The 21,027-nt window shown below is 43.9% G+C and overlaps 1 protein-coding gene across 1 annotated transcript in view; it reads right to left on the reverse strand.

Annotated features, from left to right (window-relative positions):
* CD226 (CD226 molecule) overlaps positions 1 to 20,337 on the reverse strand; it is an 81,633-nt gene extending 61,296 nt beyond the window's left edge. Inside the window, exons 1-3 of the mRNA XM_043559070.1 lie at positions 18,719 to 20,337; positions 12,958 to 13,029; positions 12,309 to 12,647 (exon numbers count right to left, since the gene is read on the reverse strand). Of these exons, the coding sequence (XP_043415005.1) occupies positions 12,309 to 12,647; positions 12,958 to 13,003 (385 nt within the window). The 5' untranslated portion in view covers positions 13,004 to 13,029; positions 18,719 to 20,337. The remainder of the gene's footprint in view (positions 1 to 12,308; positions 12,648 to 12,957; positions 13,030 to 18,718) is intronic.
* Positions 20,338 to 21,027: the final 690 nt, after the last annotated feature.

Below are 21,027 nucleotides of genomic sequence, written 5' to 3' on the forward strand. Positions count from 1 at the left end.
GGTCTTGTTAGGCAAATATAATTCCAAGTCAGCCACAATCTGGAGCCCTTGCTGATCATACGTGAAATTCTCTGTCTCTGCTATCTGTCCCTCCTAACTCACCACCTGGCTCCACTGCCCATTTCAACGAATTTACACACCCATTTTACTCAGCATCCTGCAGTTCCCTAGCACACCAGTCTCACTTTTTTTTTGAGCCATTAGCATGGTTTCCCTCAAGCAAGAATGCCACCCTGCTAACAGCACAACCATTCATCAACCTAGAAGTTTCTCATCTTCCCTCATGAGTAAGCTCAAGCATCTTTTGCCCTCTGAAGCCTCCTGAAGGACCCCCTTTCCCTGTCAACTGCCATCTTCTAACACACACATAACAGCTCCACCACCATCCTGACATCACCAACACCTGTCCTATGCACCTGCCTTGTAGGAAGCATCACGTGGCATTCTACATGAGCCTTGATTTCAGAGACTAGAACATTCCCCCTATGTCCCCTCAATCCCACACAGCCCCCAGCACATAGTGGACATCCAATAAATATTTATTGAATGAAAGAGACAGGCCGTGGGAAGATGGAACTTGAGGCATGGGGGCGGGGGGTGGTTGTGAAGATTTCATTGGTTGGCCATACACTGCTGGTGGTGCCCCTGCTTTATGTCAGGACTGCAGGATCCCTTTCTCTCTGTCTTGCCTATTTTCTAGTCTTTCCTTTTGCTTTTTTCCTGCCTCTAAATCATCCCATATGCAGTTGCCAGAGTAATGGTTCCAAATCATGACTGCAATCATGACTGACATATGCCTTCCACTACTTGAAAACTTTACTAGCCACCAAGTGAAGTCCAAAACCTGAACTTTCCTTGCCCTAAGCCTGTGGCCAAAAGCATTTTTCGTATGCTCCAAATGCAAAGACCATTTTCATTATGTGATGATTTTTATGGCACATTATCCTTCTAGAATCACCTGGATTTCCAGTCTGGTGCGGATGCTTTCATGGTACCCCCAAATTGGCAGTCATCTCTGCCACCTCTCAACTCCCTAAATATTGTTCTATGCCACTTAACAAGTTCCACATTGCATTAGGGTGACTGAGTCACCATAATGTATATACATACGTCCCCTGTTAGATTATAAGTGTCTCGAAAACAAAGACCTTACTCATTTCTTCTCCTCATAGCATACAGTAAATCTCTATTTAATAGATTTAGAAAGGGTTTACACAATTTTTAAAATTACCATCATCAAATATTCATCCAATAACAGAGATTTTAATATCTCAAAGTGTCATATGAGCAACAAATTTTAATAATTTGCCCTTTGCTTCAACTCTGCTATTTTCACTGAAAACGTAAGTCAGATTGGTGTTAAGAATAAAAATTCAAAAACTGTATCAACTCAAACACAATGCCAGTGACTATAAATTTTTCCATCTCATTTAATGTTTATTCTTTTAGGAACCATTTCTAGGATTTAAGAAAAATAGAAGTAACATAGTATTTAACTGTTAAATAAATGTTCTTTATTTACTTATTTACATGAGCAACTGTGTTTCTTGTAATACGATAAAGAGATATTTTGAGACCTATGATGTCATAAGCCAATGGGACAGACATAATGGTCTCATCTGGGGACACACTCTAATGTCCCCAAGCTCTGTCTCAGAGATACTAGTTGAATTCCTTGGCTATTCTTCAGATTAAAAATGATATCCTTCCAATTGTAGCATCCAGTTTAAAAAGAAGTAAATGTACTCTATCCATTAGTGGAATGAATTAAGTGGATGACCTAAAACTTTCTGAAGGTCTGGGTTCTTTATATGCCAGGAAGGAAACTGTCCTATACACAAAGAATACACACACACACACACACACACACACACACTCCTTCCCTAAACTATTCTGGAGATGTCAGTGTTGGTAGCATGCAGCATTTCATGTTGCCTGCCAAGAAAGGGGACAAACGTGTTCTTAAGAGCTGGTCTGCTGAAATGAGAACATTACGTTTCTTAAGTATTCTCCCAGCTAAGTGGTGCACATAAATGCTCACAGAACTCATGCCCAGACTTCATTCGTATTGGCCACAATCATCATCCAACTAAAATCAGCAGGTATGACGCATGCGAGCTATTTACAGCACTATTAAATGTGAATATTACATATCAGAGCTCCATCCTTAGAAAGCTTTTTGTAAGAATCTTCAATGGGACAGGGGCCTTTCTCTCTGGGCACACTGTGAAGAAGACTGCTTTTGAAAATGTGAGTTGGTTAAATAGCTGAAGTCAGGGGAAATTTTCTCACAGTGATTTATTGGAATGTGAATGATCTCTCATGGGAAGTGCCTAAAGCCCCATCAGCTGAGTTATTTAATTAAAACTCTGGTGGGTAAGTGGAAGAGAGATTGCCTGGGGGAGTAATTTTGCACTGATCCCTGAAGGATTGACTTGATATTCTTAAAATTCTTAATGGTTTCAAAACCTTAAACGTCTTCACAAATATTCTCTTAGGAAAGGAAAAGCCACCTTGCCTGCAACCTCCAATCCTATAAAACCAAACAAAAACAAAAACCTGCAACAGAGAGCATAGCTTGGAAACCCAGTGTTCTTTTCTCAATGCTCAAAAAAAAAAAACAACAAAACAAAAAAAAACAAAACAAAAAACCTGGCACAGGTTAGCATTCGCTCACAGGGAAAGACAGAGGAGCCCCCAAGCCTCTGCTCAGCTCAGAGTTTTACTCTTCCTCTTCCCGGACCTCTTTTCTTTTTGTTTTGCTTTTAAATATCTAAAAATCCAACATTTTTATCTTACGAGATGCAAAAATATCATTTTCCTCTCAGTCGGTACGTACTGTGATCTGTCAACGGGCAAATTCCCGTAAGGTCTCTTGGAAGGTTCACTGACACAAACCCGCTAATCCTAGAGAAGTTTCGGGGAGAAAGTGCTGGAGAACAAGGCTTGATTTCTATGGCCTTCAACCTTCAATGAGAGGAATTTTAAGAAAGAATACAGAAGCTGAGATGGTTCAGGGCAGGGGACAAGTCTCGACCGACATGTGTGGGCTGAAAGTGTTCCAGTTACTTGGACAGCTCTTACTCACACATGAACCACAGTGCCCTCCCGACGCCGGCACCCACACCCACCGGCACCCACTCTGAAGAGGAAACGCGGTCCAGATTCTGCAGTGTTACCGCCTTCGGTGCTGGGGAGCCAGCAGCGGTGGTAGACAGGGGAGAGCTGTCCAGATCGCTGGAAGTTAAAGAAGGGGAACCAGAGCCCTCGACAACCTCCGCCTCCACTAATAAAGTCTTCGAGAGCCGCGGGGCAAAGTTGTTCCTAAACTTCAGCTGTAGCTCATTCCCTTCAGGCAGTTCAGCCAAATACCCGCCCCTGCCCTACGGTCATCTTGGAAATAAAAATATCTACCCAAAGAAGGGTGGAGTTGATGTCATAAACAGCTGCGAAGATCACAGCCAGTTTCACTCCCCTGCTCTGGATTGCCTGAGTACATTTTCCAGTACGCCTAAAGTAACAGTTTTCTTCTGGACGTTGCTACAGAGGACAAGTGTCAAAGACCCGGCATACAGGGGGTGCCCGACTCTTGATTTTGGCTCAGGTCATGATCCCAGGGTCATGGGATCGAGCGCCGTGTCAGGCTCTGTACTGAGCATGAAGCCTTGCTTGCGATTCTCTCTCCCCTTCTCTCTGCCCTTCTCCCTCACTCATGTGCTCTCTCGCATGCTCTCACTCTCTAAGATAAAAATAAAATTAAAAGACTGGGCAGAGGAGGAGAGAGGCCTCTGCGTTGAGATGGACAAACAGAAGACAGTGTTCTCACAAACCCCAAACGTGCGCCTGGGCCTGTATCTTACACTTTTTCAGCCATTCAATTGTCAAATCTAATTGTTTATCAATCCAGCATTGTCTTGTTTTCAGGGTTTGGCTTTTCTTCCACCCTACCTTTCCCCCCACCCCTCTCTTTTTGATTTTTGATACAAAGCTTTTCCCCAGAAGCCCAAGTTGCATCGGATGGTGATATGTGCTCCCAAGCATGGTCTTCCCTGGCTTAACAAATGGAAAGAAAATCAACAAAAGCAACGTCGGCATGGGTTCCGGTAAGTATTCCACTTTCAGATTCCCATTAATTTCACCCTTGAGAAGTTCAGTGACCATAACTTGCTTTTGCGAGTCTTAAAAATGTTCTTTATCATCTGCTTCTCTATATTCTATTTTATTTTATTTTATTTTATTTTATTTTATTTTATTTTATTTTATTTTATTTTATTAAGGAGGGAGATTTCTAAGCCTTTAAAATGTTTCTGTTTCATCAGTTGACTATTTCTTACAGGTACTATTGAATATTTTTTTTTTCTTTCCTAACTGAAAAACTGCTGAAATGTAACAGTAGAAACATTTTTTATTCCCTATGTGTGTGTGTGTGTGTGTACATGTATCCAAGAAAACTTCGATAATTTATTTCTGAGCTTGTAAGAATGGACCTTAAGAGAGACTTCATGTCTTAATTCTTTAAGGAGTAGATTTGAAACTTTTTTTTTTAATTTCTCTATCCCATTAAAAAAAACAAAACCACAAGCTTCAAAGTGATAGACATGCATTTGATGGGCAAAGCTCTCTGGGAGAATTCACAGTCCACTCTAGGACAAAACATGCTGGCAAGCCCTGGTGACCCTTGTCATAGGAGAGCAAGAAAGCCTCTCCTCCCGTGGCCTGCTCAGCCCTGTCTGGAACCTTCTTTGACAAGCAAAAGTAACCTTCAGACCAAGCCTTCCCTCTACCACTCTGCACCTGTCACTAATAAACAAGCTAGTGCTGCTTTCATACATTTTCGTCCTGCCTCCTGAATTTGGGATCGATAAAACCAAAGCTGAAATCCAAGTGTGCAAATATCTTAGGATAGGCTATAAAATATAATTGCATCATATATGTAGGTTCCTAAGCCTTTCGAAGCATTAAGTCAACATGTGGAAATAAACCAAGCCACAAATTGTAAATCAGAATAAACTGTGCTAATTATTGATCAGAGTCGATCATGTTGGCTCAATTTGAAAGGTTTGGCTGTTACTGTTATTGTTGCTGGTATTGCTGTTAGAGTCTTTTTCAGAAAATGAAAACTACCTTGCAAAGTAGTCAAAGTAGAGCCAAAGATATCTATTTTGTAGATAATATTTAAAACAGTTTTCCTGAAATGTTATTCCTCCTACCTCCATGTTCAAATGTTCTAACTTAACGCCTTCAAGGTTAACTTCAGATGCTCCCTTTTCAGGGACTCTATCCTGAATTTCCTGGCAAAAAGTAAATTCTATCTTCTGAACTACATTGGCACTCACTCTTTAATTTGCCAAACATAGCTTTTATCTCCCCTAGTACTCTGCATACTACTTAGAGCTAAGTTCCATGTCTTTCTAGCTTCTAAACCACAGACATTAACACGAGTATGGTAGGTTCTCAATAAAGACTTGATGCGTGAGCTAAAGAATAAATAAACTCAGTCCCACAAGTCAGCACACACATTCACACAAGCCAAGTCTGGGACACTTCCCCTTTCCAGCTGTAAATACAATTAAATCCTGACACCACCCCAACGTTAGAAAACAGACAAGTAGCCAGAGGAAAGATATATTGATGATGATTCTGGGTTGGCCTAAGGCCAATCGGAATAGAGGCTGGCACGGTCTTTAGAATCTCTCACATTAGGAATTTCTTGGTACTGCCATGGGTTCTGGGGTCCCCAGTATTAAAAGAGCCCCTTCTCCCCTCTAGCGCCGCTAGCCGAAACATTGTGTGAGAATGCAAGACAAGTGTGGCTGTTCTGTCCGCTTCGAGGTCCTGAGTGGACACCTGGCCTTGAAGGGAACAGAGACAGAGCCCTTGAAGACAGCGTGGGCGACACACAGAGAGTCTCCATAGCCCAGGAAAAAATGTAACCCTTAAAAGGAGAGAGTAAGGCACATCACTGTGCCCAAGTTGAGATAGGGGCTGGAGCGTGGGAAGTCAGAGCGAAAACCAGGGGATACAGCCAACACTAAGCACTAGAAAATGAACCCCGCCTATAAATGCGAACGAAGGCAGTTAAACCTGTGCTGTGCTTGCACAATAACTCACCTACCTGGCATCTCCCTTCTCCCTGCCCCTCCTTTCCTTCCTCTCCCCATGGCCACTCTATTCTTAGCATGAATGCTTCCCCTCACTTCAACGTAGTCAGCCCTGAAAGCCATGGCAACCATTAGGACTTGCTTCAGTCACCGTCTTCTTCACATGTGCCGGCTGAGCATCCAAATGACTCCAAAATTGGTATTTTCAATCCGAAGCTTCCTTCTGGTTTGCCATTCCATGATTTCAACTGTTAGCTGGTCACAGCCTACTTTACAACTCTGTGCATCTGAAACCAGACCTTTTCCCCCTCTTCCAAGCAAAGTCGGTCTCCTAATTCCCCATCTTTTTAAAGAAATGATTATTTTTCAGTCCCTCAATCATAAAAATTTGGAAACATTGTTTTCCCTCTTCCTGACCTCCATACCAAACAGAATGAGGATCTCCTCCGTAACTTAATTATCTTTGAACTGTTCAAAAATTGCTGTCGCATCCTTTTATACTGTTTATATTAGAAATTCAATAGATGTAAAGAAATTTCCAAAAAAATTTTTGAGAGAAGTGCGAAATAAAACACCTGTGTAAGAAAAACCTCTTAACTCTGAATTTTGAGGACGTGTGTGGCCCTTACCGGTTCTGCCCCTTGCTGTCCATGTTTTTGAGTTCTGCTTTTCCTTACAGCACTACCATGCATGTTTATATCTGTAAGTAACATTTTGTTCATTTTTGCATGTTTCTAAACTTTACAGGAAAGAAATCGTATCTTATGTAACTTGCTGTTACTTGCTTGTTTTTTCAACAAGATATTCCCAAGATTCATCTCCATTGGTGAGTTTAGTATAGTGATCATGCACTTTTTTTGCTATTACAATCACTGCCACTACAAACATTGCAGGCATCTCTCCTGTATGTGGACAATCCCTAGGACATCTAACAGAGTGGAATTATCAGATCATAGGACATGGGATTCTTTAGCTAATGCTGTATCATTTTCTGAAGTAGATGTGATAGCAAATTTCATGCGTTAATTTGTAGGGTGTTTTGGGATGAGATTAGCGTTTAAATTGGTGAACTCTGAGTAAACAGATTCCCTTTTATAATGTGGGTGGGCATCATCCAATCAGTTGAAGGCCTGAATAGAACATAAAGACTCACTTCCCCAGGTAAGAGGGAAATCTCCAGCAGACTGCCTTCTGACTTCACCCAAACCATTCGCTCTCCTGGTGCCCCAGCCTGCTGGCCCACCCGGCGGACTCCGTCTTGCCAGTCTCCATAATCACAGGAGCAAATTCCATGTCAAAAAATCTCTATCTACATACGCATCCTGTCGGTTCTGTTTCTCAGGAGAACCTGAATATTACCAACACTCATAATACAATAGATATACTAATCCACACTCCTACGGGCAATGGGTAAGTGTTCCAATCAGTAGAATACTACTTGTTCACCTGGCCTTACACTCCTCCCCTCCTAGAAGCTACAACTAACTTAATCTTGCAGGTGGTGAAAAAAAAAAAAAAAGATCTGGTTTATTATGTGTCTCCCTGTGAAAAATGTTCAGTAGCTTCCCATGGTCTACATTACAGAATGAAGTTCAGACTCCATTAGGCACAGCAAGACCTGGGCTGACCAAACTTCCTGGGCTCTGCCTGACAGTCTGCTGCTCCGGGGGCTTCAAGTCTCTTTTTCAACTTAGAACCTATGGGACAAAACCTTACTTGGGACCCCAGCGCATCACACACTGAGCCCCTTTGCTGGTGCGGGCATCCCTGTTTCTTCCTCTAGCAGTGAGGGGTGGCCAGCCCAGGGCGGGAGCCACCTCCCGCTGGGGCTCTGTACTTGGTCAAACAGGGGCCTGCCTTCTTCCTACCTGGGTGTTCAATTCCCCTGGTGCCATCTCCGTGCTGTCAGTACTCCTAAGATACCCCCCTCTCCGTTTTTCCTCCTTCCCTCACCCGTCTCTCCCTCTTACAAAAAATCCTTCCAAGTCGTCAGGGCCCGGCACTTGATTCTTGAGCCTCCTCATCACCCTGCTGGACTCAAGCTCCTTTTCATCTCATTCCTGGCACCTCACAGACATCAGCTGCTTCCACCTGATGCTCAGCAACCTCGAGGTGGTGAGTGACCCGGAGCCACACTTTCTCCGGCTGCATGACGGGAACACACGACCTCTGCCATGGTGTCTCATGAGCATTAAAGCAGAGGGCATTTGCTTTCTACCCAGGAAGCACCCAATGCAAGTTAGGTGGTGGAGTACTGGGGGAGGGCCACCCTTTCGGGGGGGGGGGGCATTTTCATAAATGTAACTACATTCTCTTGAATGGACCAGCAAGGCCAGAGACACACGGCGTGCAGCGATTTTCTGCTTGATCCCACCTTCACCACCAACTCTGCTATGAAAGGGATGCCTTCGAAAGGTTACCTCCCCAGCCGCCTCAGCATCTTGTCCCTTGAAGCAGTAAAATAAATACAGCCATTCTTACCATTAAATTCTCGAAGTCAGTTACCAGTTGAGAAATGCTGGTTGTGAAGTTAACACACATTTTAACACAAATTGGCATCAACAGTACCATTTATCCAGATAAGATGTCCAATTTGCTCTTCAGCTCTGGGCTGAAAGCCCCAGGTGGGGGCTGGGGCAGCAAGGATGTACCATGGTTGATGTCTCCTCATTGGAGGGCCCAGAGGGCTCCATGACCCCCCAAACCATCATCTTCTGTCCTCTCACTACAACTTTATCCAGTGGGACACTACAAAGTCTGAGAACTTGGGCAGATATTAGACCTCACCACCTTTCAAGTCCTCGCCTGTAAAAGCAAGGTTATGTCCACATCCAAGTGTGCAGTGGGGTTAAATGAGAAGATATCGGCCAAATTCCTCACAGACAGCAAGCGATCAGCAAACAGAAGAAATTAGCATATACACAAAGCATGTGGTTCGGGGCGCCTGGATGGCTCAGTTGGTTGGTTAAGCATCCGACTTCCGCTCAGGTCATGATATCGAAGCTTCTGAGTTCGAGCCCTGCGTCGGGCTCTGTGCTGACAGCTCAGAGCCTGGAGCCTGCTTCCAGTTCTGTGTCTCCCTCTCTCTCTGCCCCTCCCCTGCTGCACTCTGTCTGCCTCTCTCAAAAATAAACAGGGGCGCCTGGGTGGCACAGTCGGTTAAGCGTCCGACTTCAGCCAGGTCACGATCTCACGGTCCGTGAGTTCGAGCCCCGCATCAGGCTCCGGGCTGATGGCTCGGAGCCTGGAGCCTATTTCCGATTCTGTGTCTCCCTCTCTCTCTGCCCCTCCCCCGTTCATGCTCTGTCTCTCTCTGTCCCAAAAATAAATAAACGTTGAAAAAAAAATAAATAAACAAACATTAAAAAAAATTTTAAAGAAAGCATGTGGTTCAATTCCTTTATCCTTCTGAAGTTCTTACAACCTATTATACAAGTTGGGATTTCTGGATTCCAAGTCCAACCTTGTATTGTTAGGTAGATCAACAACTCTCTCTTTATATTACACATGCGTGCAATACTTGTAGTTCCTGATATGATGTTAATAAAACACACACGGAAGACTTTAAGTACATATAAGGTTAACTTTGAAATACGGCTACTATATTTTTTAAATTCACTATCATTTTTAGTTTAAAAAAAATGAAGAGGCGCCTGGGTGGCTCAGTCGGTTAAGCATCCGACTCTTGATTTCAGCTCAGGTCATGAATCTCATGATTCATGAGTTCAAGCCCTGTGTTGAGTTCCATGCTGACGGCCTGCTCAGGATTCTCTCTCTCTCTGCCCTTTCCCTGCTTGTGCTTCTCTCTCTCTCTCTCTCTCTATCCCTCATTCTCTCTCATTCTCTCTCTCCCTCCCTCCCTGTTTCTCTCTCTCAAAATAAATAAACATTAAAAAAAAAAAAAAAGGAAACCATCATGAAGAATTCAACCAGGTGGATAGGTGGGCACTCCTTTCTTTCACCAGTGATTGACTGAGAATCCTAGCATTATGTTTGAAAAAGCCCGAGAAGGCAAAGACTTGCCTTTTCCTAACCTCGCAAAAATAACAGGAGCGATATATCTGGATGATAAAAGTGGGAAAGTATTGCCAAAACTGTTCACACATGACAGACACTAAAAACCCTATCTTGGTCTGGCAATCACAACTTAGTTCTCCACATCTGAGCTCTGGCCTCTGTCCTCAACTTTCAGAAGAGGCCAAACTGGCTGTTGGTGTTTTTCTTTTCAAATTACTATTCTATATATTTAAGGCACGCGACACAGTGATTGGATGAACATATGTGAACAGCATGCAACGACTGCTATAATCAAACTAATTTACGTATCTTCTCACACAGTTACCATTTTCTGTGGTGAGAGCACCTGAAATCTACTGTCTTAGGAAATGTCCAGTATTCAGTCCAATATTATTAACTGCCATCTTCATGGGCACCTTAGATCTCTAGGTGGAGTTGTCCTACGTACCTGCAACTTTGTATCCTCTGACAACTGCTCCCTATTTCCCCACCTCCCCGCGCTTGGTGACCATTGTTCTACCTTTTTCTTTTTTAATGTTTATTTACTTAGAGAGAGAGAGAGAGAGCAGGGGAGGGGCAGAGAGAGAGAGGGAGAGACAGAGGATCCGAAGCAGGCTCTGTGCTGACAGCAGTGAGCCCGATGTGGGGCTCGAACTCACAAACCCTGAGATCACGACCTGAGCCGAAGTCAGACACTTAACCGATTGAGCCACCCGGGCGCCTCTAGTCTACCTGTTTGGCATTGATTATTCCTTGACAGAAATTGGAATACTTGATCTGGGACCCGAACTGCAAAAGCTTGCCACACGCAGGGTGGGGGGATCCCATCTCGTTCTCGCCTCGGTGGCTCCAGACGGGTACCCAGTAGCTCCCTTTCCTTTGAGAGTAGAGCTACTCCAACTCTCTCATTGCACGGCTAATCAAAAGTGGTGGATGCACTAAAAACTGGCCGGCAGGACTTCACACCCGACTGCTAAGCGAATGAGGAGTTCAGTGGCAAGTCTTTCACTAAAGAGATTTTGCTAATAGACACTCTGTAAGCTTCACTCGTGCACACAAAACCATTTTTAAGCTTAGCTACAGCTACAGAGAAAAAAAAACTATCACATGGGAAATTTTCTTACCTTCCGACCATTTGCTATCCCTTACACAATATCATAAATTGTTCTTTTGTAATATGCATCCCTTAAAAAGAAAGCACTCTAGCAGATGTCACATAATGTGTTCTGCTGAATGTCCACTTGGGATATAATTTTAGAGACCCCAGACAAGAAACACACAGTTCCAAACTATTTCCTTCCCTAGACTATTGCTGGCATCTGAAAATTTCATAGTTATTTTGTATCAAAAACACAGGAAATAATCATAGTTACAATAATAATACCTACCATTCCCTGACTACCATAGGCCAAGTTCTTTAACCATATGAACCCTAAGGCACTCAACAAAGAGAATGGTATTATTAACTCAGTTTGCTATTCAGAAGCCTGAGATTCAGAGGGATCGAACAGCTAACATAAGGTCATAGAGAAAGCAAAGGCTATGAAACCCACGTTTTTCTCATATAGCACACCCAATCCATGTGGCTATTACTCGAAGGATCAACTCACCATGCACCAAGCCACAGACCCTGACAGACACAGCAGAAAATATCCAAGAGATCGCTCGATTCTTTCTGAAATGACACTTCACAATTTCTGACGGGTCCTCTCTTGTGGAATTTGCATGAAGCTCAAAATGACGCCAGCGTATGAACTCTGCTCAGATTCACTAACAAGTCTAGATTTGGTGTTACAGAAAGGGTTTGAAGCCACCTTGGAGTGCCTGGTGGAAGGAAGCCGCATCCCATTGCTGGAAAGAAGTGCAGAAGGGGAGGTGCCCGGCTGCCGAACCCAAACGTTGCCAACATCAGTTAAATCTAGGCTTGAGTCATGGCTGAGACAGTACAAAACCTGAGCTTTCCCCCGAATACACCCAAATCTGTGAGGTTTTATTCTACTCAGAAATGATAGCACATGAACAAAGATGAAATTAATTCACAGAATTTCTTTAGAGCAACGATATCATAAGATCTAGAAGTGAAATTGGAAAATACCATGAAAACATGATAAAGCATTTCATAGCTTCTACTTGGGCTTTAGGAATCAAATGCTGTAGATGGGTAAACGGGTAAATAAAATGCCCACTTACCTGATGCAACCACCCGGATCACCTTTTCCCAATGGCCATATGGGAAAGTATGAAGTAAACAGGAGTAGTACCCAACATCAGCCTCAGAGACATTATGGAAGGTCAAGGTCATATCATTAGGAGCCATGGTAGAATTTAAGAAGTAAACCCTATCAGCATAGGGTGTCCTTATAATCACACCATAGGCAGGGCTGAATATGGCTATGGACTCTCTGTCCGTGGTATTGATCTTGAACCACTCCATCTGGGTTAAGGTGTCCAGTGATGAGTACACGCATTCTAGACTCATATTCTCAGCCAGTTTAACAGTCGTGTCCCAGAACATCTCTTCACATAGAGCTGAAACACACAACATCACATTTATTCAGTTAGGCTTGATGATTAAAACACCAAATAGATCCCTAAAGCTTATTCTAAGCTTTCTAAGACCTAGCAAGATAGCAAATGGCTAACAGTTTCTAAAGGCTAACAGTTTCTAACTTAGTCTAAAAAGGTTTCCACCACTGATAAGAGGTATTTGTAACTTGTAGGTTTCCTGAACCAAGTGAGAAATTATCTGAGCCGAATAAAGAGCATTATAAATTCTAAACATGTCATGCTATAAGACTAAAAAAGAAGTAAATTTTTTAAATGAAGACATTATCTTTACCTCTGTATATGTGAACAATAGCCAAGAAGAAAGCAAGATAATCCATCTCTGGAAACCGTTTGGGAGGCTGGTCTATTAAAAAAAAAAGACAATTTTTATAATGTTACATGCAGAGGCCCAGCACGATACACTGCTTCCTTCCTCTCAGATATTATCACTAGTGTCTTCTTTTTCTGAAGTGTAACACAGGAAAAAGGTCTTAGCTTCAAAGTCAGGTTTGCTCTCGTACAAGGGATGAGCAGATTTGAATCACTTCTCTCTCGGGGAAATAGCTTATTTTCAAGCTTTTAATTTGTACAAAGATTCATTCATTGAACAAATCAGAGAGTGGCTGAGGGCTTTCTCTTTGCCAAACTCTGCTCTAGGCAATAAGGATACAACAGTAAATTAAAAAAAAAAAAAAAAAGTCCTTGCCATCATGGAACTTACATTCTAGTGGGAGGAGACAGAAACTGAAATAAAAAAGTAGAATATGTAAGTTATAGGTGGCGAGTGCATGAGGGAAAACAAAGCAGGAAAGTGGGGATAAGGCAAGGCGGGTGGGAGTGTTACCCTTTTAGACAGGAAGGCCCAGGAAGTCTTTACCGAGAACTTGACATTGGAGCAGAGACTGAGGGCAGGGGGAGGGGCCTCGAGCTCCCAAGGCTAGAAGGCTCCACCCGTGTGGACTGCTGCTGGGTTTGGCCTTCCCTTCACTTCTACCTCTTCTTTGACCTCGGGCATTTGCTTTGGAGGTCACGAAGGGACCACGGAAGGCCCTAAAGATACAAAAGTATCGTGGCTCAGGAGAGACACAAATCTACCACCGTGGGTGTTTTTTTTAACTTTTTATTTTCAAATCGTTATAGAGTCACAGTAATTTGCAAAGATAGTACAGAGAGGATCCAGGTAGGCTTGACCCAGTTTTCCCCAAGGGTTACATCTTATAGAATTCTGTACAATATCAAAATGTGACTGAGTTTTTAAGTTCATCATTGTTCCCTTCCCTTTCATGTAAAATATCAGTTTGGTTTCTTAAGAACTTGTTAGGAACCTATCACCGTGTCAGTATCAAAAAAAAATGCATTATTGCCTCTATAATGAGAGGAATTATATGAATGCATTTGGCCCCTGATGAGGGTCAAAATAGAAGGTGGGTAAGAATTGGCAAGAAGGGGGAGCATGAATCACTAAAGACCATGTTGCCTAAGGTCAACTCTGAACCTCTGGATTCAGTCCCAAAGTCTATCAGTAGGTGTCCACTGCTCAGCATGAGTATCTCACGTGGGAACTTTTTCAAGAAGCAAGAAATCAGCAGCACAAAACTCTGCTGAATACATATAGTCCTGTGTACTGCCACCTTATATTTACATAGCGTTCTATTTCCCAAAACCTTTCACATCTACGGTATTATTTGCACCCATAACAGCTGTGCGATGAAGTCAGATGAGGTATCTCTGTTTTGCAAGTAATTAAAAAAAAGAGAAACCAATCTGTCCAAAATATTAGTGAGCTGTGACAGGTACCCTGCTTAGACCCTGGAAATGCAAGTATGAGAAAGACTTGGTCTCTGCCCTCAAGTCACACAGTAATATATTGGCTCAGACAGATTGCAGAGGTAGTCTATTATAATAAAACCTGATAATTCTATAGAAGTCAAATTTGAACAAGTTTTATGACAGCCCAGAGAGGGAACAATTCATTCTAATAGATTCAGAAAGGTTTCATAGGGGAAAAAAAAAAAAAAAAAAAAAAAAGCACCAGTTCTGGGCTTTCCAACCTCACACTTTACAAGTAGAGAAGGAGGATAAGGAGATAAAGGTGTGACAACACAGGACATTTTCAGGAAATGGTGTGACTGTGGTCTAGGGGGTGGGAAAGGGACAAAAACTATGTCAGGTCTAGATTGAACGTATCTTGGACACCCAGGGAGGAGTTCAAACCTGGCCATCAGAAGCCACGGCATCCAGCTTACATCTGTAACTCCAGCACCAAGCACAGTCCCTGGGACGCATGTCTAAGGCATAAATAATCACAACTCTGACAGCAACACAGAGTCACTAAATATCTCGTAGAGGGAAGTGATGTGGACAGTTTTGCATTTTTGAAAGATAGCCCGGATGCCTGTGGAGAATGGATTGAGATGGCAAGAGCATTGAGGATTTATATCTGAGTCAAGAAAATTAATTCCATCTATCAAATATTAATTACAGAACTTCCTCTTGATAGGTACTGACAGAAAATAAAGCTATAAAACCTAAGTTAGACCCAGTCCCGAGAATTCCTGAAGCCCTCAAGAAAGTGTCCTCCTAACTGCTCCCCTCTTGCACCCACCAAGTGCTGCCACAGACCTGTGTCCCTTCACACACACACACAGTACCTAGAATGATCTCGCGACAGGCACTGCATGGTCTATCCCGTTCAAAATACTTAGTATCTCTTACTATTAATAACGTGAAAAGACAACCTAAAGAATGGGAAAAAATTCTGCAAATCATACTTCTGATGAGGGTCTAGGATCCAGAATATATAAAAGACTCTTACAACTCAACAACAAAAAGACAAAGAACCCAATTTAAGAACAGGCAAAAACTTGAATACACATTTCTCCAAAGAGGATACAGAAGCGGACGACAAACACATGAAAAGATGCTCAGCGTCACAAGTCATTAGAAAAATGCAGATGAAAACCGCAGAGATACCACATTCCACCCACTAGGATGGTTATAATCAAAACTAAGGAAAATAATAGTGTCGACAAGGATGTAGAGCTGTGAGCTCCCTGTGCACAGCTGGTAGGCATGTAAAATGGCGCAGCTGCCGTGGAAAACAGTTTGGCTGTTCCTCAAAAAGTTAAAACACAATAACCGTACGACCCAGCAATTTCACGCCTGGGTTTATGCCCCCCAAAAAACAGAAAACAAGTACTCAAATACTTGTACACCAAACTTCATAGCAACTCTATTCACAAAAGCCGGAAAGTGGAAACGACCCAAATGTCCCTCAACAGAAGAATGGATAAGCTAATTGTGGTATATCCACACAATGGAATATTACCCAGTCATGAAAAGGAATGAAATACTGACTCCTGTTGTGACATGAATGAACCTTGAGAACATCATGCTAAGTGAAAGAAGGCAGATACAAAGAGGCTCAAATTATAAGATTACATTTATATAAAATACCCAGAATAGGTAGATTTGTAAAGAAAGAAACCAGATTGATGATTGTCTGGGGCTTAAAGGAGAGGAAATGGGGAGTGACGGCGTAAGGTATGGGGTTTTCTTCAGGGATGATAAAAATGTGTTAGAACTTGATAAAGACAGTATTTGCAGCACATGGTGAATGTACTAAATGCCACTCAATTGTGCCCTTAAATTTTATGTTGTACGGATTTCACTTCAATAAGAACAGCAAGAATCCAGATTCACCTCAGGTCTTTCCAGTTACAGAAACCACCACATTTTGCTGTTGGCCTTGCATTCATTGAAATCACGTGGCCCCTCAACCACCCTGGGGCACAAACGCACACTGAGCCTCACGGGACATGCTGAGAATAGAGCCCTGTCGCACACTTGTGCCAGAACTTTCCAACAGGTGGAAATAGATGATACAGAATGCAGTCCAGTGGTCAGATACGTGATTTATGATGTAAGGAATCACTAAGTGCTTATTAACCAAATGTCAAAACATTATTTGTATTAATGCTGTCTATATACATATACACATACATACATGGTGTGTGTGTGGTCAGGATTGGGTAAGGTTAGTACAGGAGCAGGTAGAGAGGTAAGAGGGACAAAGGGACACAGCAGATGTGTGCAACAACCTACTGACCGGGGATCCTACGAGACATTAGATGTAACATAGCATCATCCACCCTCATGGGCTCCTACAACCCTCAGTGAATTCCACCCCCACCCACCCCCTGCCCCCCGGCAGCAAAGAATCAGGGCTTTGGGAGCATTAGGAGAAAAGGGGGATGAACTGACAATAGCCTGCAGTAACCCCTTCGTTCCCAAGGCGTCCAAAGCCAACTTGGTCAAGAGGCGGAGAGAGCGGACGGGCGCTTGCACTCTGAGGTGACTAAAGTCGGGGGGCCCGGAGGCTACGGATCCGAATGAAAGGCGCAGAAAGACCTGTGGCCGAGTTCGGCCGTTACAAGCTGGCTAAGGACGAGCCCTATTCATCAGCATCTAACCAAAGACAAATAGAGACTGTGCTTGAGCTATTTTTGTGGTGTAGCGAGCCATTTTTTGCATGATTTATGAAGGAATTTTGGCTTGAGGTTTTCTTTCTAATAGAGCTGTTCTGTATAAAAGAGCTTCATCCTCAAGGAAGTCATTAATCAAAATATTACCAGATTCCTCCCCTGTCGCACATGTCCCAGCCAACCACATAAGTATGAGTTCATCTCACAAGTCCGCCTTCCACTGCATGCTCCTGGGTGACCCGGGCGGGGTGACCACCTTCAGATAATGTGGTTTCCTTCTCTCAGGCTGTCGACAGGGGCAGATGCTTCTCTGTCTCCGCAGCCTCGTTGCTTCCGCCATCTGCAGTATGTTCTGCTTTCGCCGACGTCTGTGCCTTTTCTGATCATTGGGAGGATTCTAGTCTCTCCTCAACTCCCCACGCAGGTAACCCACCCCATCTCCTGCAGGAACACCTGACGTGGGTGGCGGGGAAGCCGCTCCCCTCTGCTGTCATTCCACACTTGCTTGGACACCTACTGACAATGCTGGAGAGCAAGGGGTCTGCCCAACACAAAGCCTGTGCCAGACTTTGAGAAGAAGGGACTGAGGCTCAGAAGAGTTTTGAGCATGTGGGGTCCTTTGTTCCCTCCCTTTTGTTCCCGGATGTGAGGTTTGTGCGTCTCTGGCTGAGATGTTGGGATGTTCTTGTTGTCGGGAGGCTCAGAGTGCTGACAAGATTTCGACAGGAGTGTTATAGTCTAGGGCTCCGCTCCCTGCCTCAAAGCATCTCCGTAAGAGAATCTTTCCAACAAGGGACGCGTGGCTTCCTCAGCCCACCATGCCTTTAGGACTTCGGCAAGTCACAGAGCCGCCCCAGGAGTTAGTCACTGTCGAGGGACCGTCTGTTAAGGACTCACTTCCATTCAAAGCAGAGACCTCAGATTGCCTTCAGTAGAGACCCTCCAGGGCAGGGTTCTGCCGACTATGGCTCAGGGGCTGAGTCCAGCCTACTGTCTGACCTTTATCAATAGTCTGGTTGGACTTGGCCTTGCTCACTTGCTTACACATCGTCCATGGCCGTTTTTGCGCTCTGATGAGTAGCTGCAAAGAGACCGCGTGGCCTGCGAAGCTGAAAATAGTAACTATGTGACCCTTGACGGAACAAGTTCACCAACCCCTACCGAGGGTAATAAATACTTAGAGAGCAGCATTGATTGCTTAAGTTCATCCTTGTTTAGTCTTGCTTGAAGGAAGGAAGGTTAAGCCCAATGGTGCAGACATTGGTAAAAGTAGCTCAATTTTCTGATTCTCAAGAACCATGCTATCAGAACCTACTACAAATACAATTCTTCTAGAAACACACTGAGAGAAAGGACCTCAATGACACCCTCGTCCTGCACTGTGCCCATCATTGAATTTACAGGTTCATGGAGCATCAGCCATCCAGCCAATTACAGCTTTTTCCGTAGCTCCTTTCCTGCCGAAGCTACTTACATCATGTCACCCACGGCCTCCATTCCGCTGCACAAGATTAACCTTGAAAGTGTGAACTCAGCCACAGCGACTCTTGTTTCTAGGAGGTTACTTACCTTGAGATGTGAGTTCTGCTCGCTCTAACTCTCCTTTCCCGACGTGTCTCTGGTTAAGGGCTTCCTGTTTGTCGTGCCCTCCTTGCCTCGCCCCTGCTCTCCACTGGCAGTCTGCTGCTCTCCTCGCGTGGTGGGCACTGGAGAAACAGCTGGGGCTCTGTCCCTGGGCCCAGAGCTCTTGGCCTCTTCTCTTCACCAAAGCTCCTTCAGGTGTGGCTGAAGCAAAGCATTAATTATCTCACCAAGCAGTGCTTTTTGAAGGATTAAAACTAGCCAAGAAGTGCACCTGCTTCCGGAAGCATCCTTACCATTGCAGCTCCTCAGGTTGACTCCACACTCGGGTGGAGTTCTGTCCTTCTCCTCCCCACCCCCCTAAACTTCTACCGTGGGGAACGATGTGTTTCTCATCCTCTGTTCTAACCTGAAACTACACACGAAAACTTTCAGTTAATTACTTTGCCTTTTCTTCCCCATTTGTTTTCCTGCCAATCAAAGCACTTCATATTCAGAAGCCTCTGAAGTGCAGGAGGCTTCTTATCGCTGCCCCTATCTAGGTGTGTTTCCATCCTACCTTCTAGATACTCTTTTTGGTTTTGTGTTTGAATCTCCCACTCTGACACAGAAACCGCACAAGTTGGCATTTGCTAACAACTCTTCCTGCAAGTTTAACAGCTTCTCTGACTTCAAAATGCAGTTGGTTCTAAGTTGTTCCAGAGGGAAACGGGGTGAGTTTTATTTGCTCTTCTGCTTTGCTAAGTGATGGAGATTTCCTGTTGGTTAAACCACCACAAGGGACTGTGGTTGGACTGGAGTTCGTGTAATTCCCAGAAATACTGGGCAGGGAGGCTGGCGTCTGCAGAGGAAAAGGCACTCCTGGGGGCCAGCCAGCCCCGCACGTCTCCCTGTGCATCACACATGCAGGGCTGGCCTCTTCTGTGGACCACACGCATGTCTGAAAGCATGGAAGAAGAAAATACAGCTGCCTGTCATTGCACAAATGATTTTTGAGCGTGTACTGTGGGACAGACGAATCCCTCTAAAACACCCGACTCGTGTCACTCTCTTGGATACCTCACCATCCTCAAAAGAATATCCAAACTTCTTACTGACTTACCAGGCTGGATAAGATTGATCTCTATCATCTTTCCAACCTCATGTCTTACACTTCACTTACCCCCATCCTCCACTCCAGACCCACCTAGTATCGTACATTTTGGGGAACACCTTCTGACAGGGCAGGGGCTTTGCACATGGGGTACCTTTGCTTTGACTTCTCTTACCCCCTCCCACAGGGAGGCCTCAGATCAGACATCCCTTACGGGGTTGACCATGCCGGGGTAAGTCTTCCTTCTGTGAGTTCACAGATAATCCTTACTGAAGCACTCATCACATCCTTTGTAACTGTCCATTTATTTGCTGCATTTCTTCTGAGAGCCTAATAAGGCCCTTCGAGTTGAGGATGAGGTGTTGTTGAGCCTAAGCATTGAGCCTTGCATGGTGCCTGGCACATATCTGTTAGATCAATATTTGTTGAAAGCAGGTGAAGCAATGGACTCTACCTATGAAATTTCATAGTACGTGGTCTCTACACTGATCACAATCCAGAAGCCATCCTGTTTCCAGTGTGTGGTCTTTTCTTTTGCCTCATCTATTTCTCCAATTAATAAGACAAAAAGAAGCCTTGATCCAAAGGGCACAAAGATGTTCGCAGGACAAACTCAAAGATAAATGTTCCTGACTGGGGCCAACTCTTTCTCAAAATGATTCAATGGGCCCTGAACGGAACCTCAAACATATCAGCTAAAACAGTCACTGTCTACCCAAATGATTCACATCACACCGAATGTCAGAGCTCACTGCAACATTGGACGCCACTTACACATATGGGCTTGAAAATTGGTTTTGCCTACACCCAGACATATAAATCCAGATTTATACAGGCTAGGTACTTTTCCTAAATTTCTCTATCTTTTATAATTACTTCCTAATTCATCACCCACGTGCAAACACGCACACACCATCATCATCACCAGCATCATTATCACCATCATCATCCTCACTTTCGCCCATATCCCATCATAAAGTTACTGCTATTATTAAGAAAGTAAAAATGGAGGCAGCTTTTCTTGTTTCTCTGTAGGGTCCATCACTTCTGGTTTCTTTATCCTTCTTGGGGATCTTGGAATTTTGTAACATAAAGAACCTAAGAATTAGCCTTGTATCTGCTCCTGGGGTATATAGGCATCCCAGTATCTTGGCACCAGGAATGCAATATTGCCCTCCTTGACGTGAAGCTACATAATCTTACT

Source organism: Prionailurus bengalensis, chromosome D3 (genome assembly GCF_016509475.1).
Source record: "Prionailurus bengalensis isolate Pbe53 chromosome D3, Fcat_Pben_1.1_paternal_pri, whole genome shotgun sequence".
In the NCBI taxonomy this organism is placed as follows: Eukaryota; Metazoa; Chordata; class Mammalia; order Carnivora; family Felidae; genus Prionailurus; species Prionailurus bengalensis.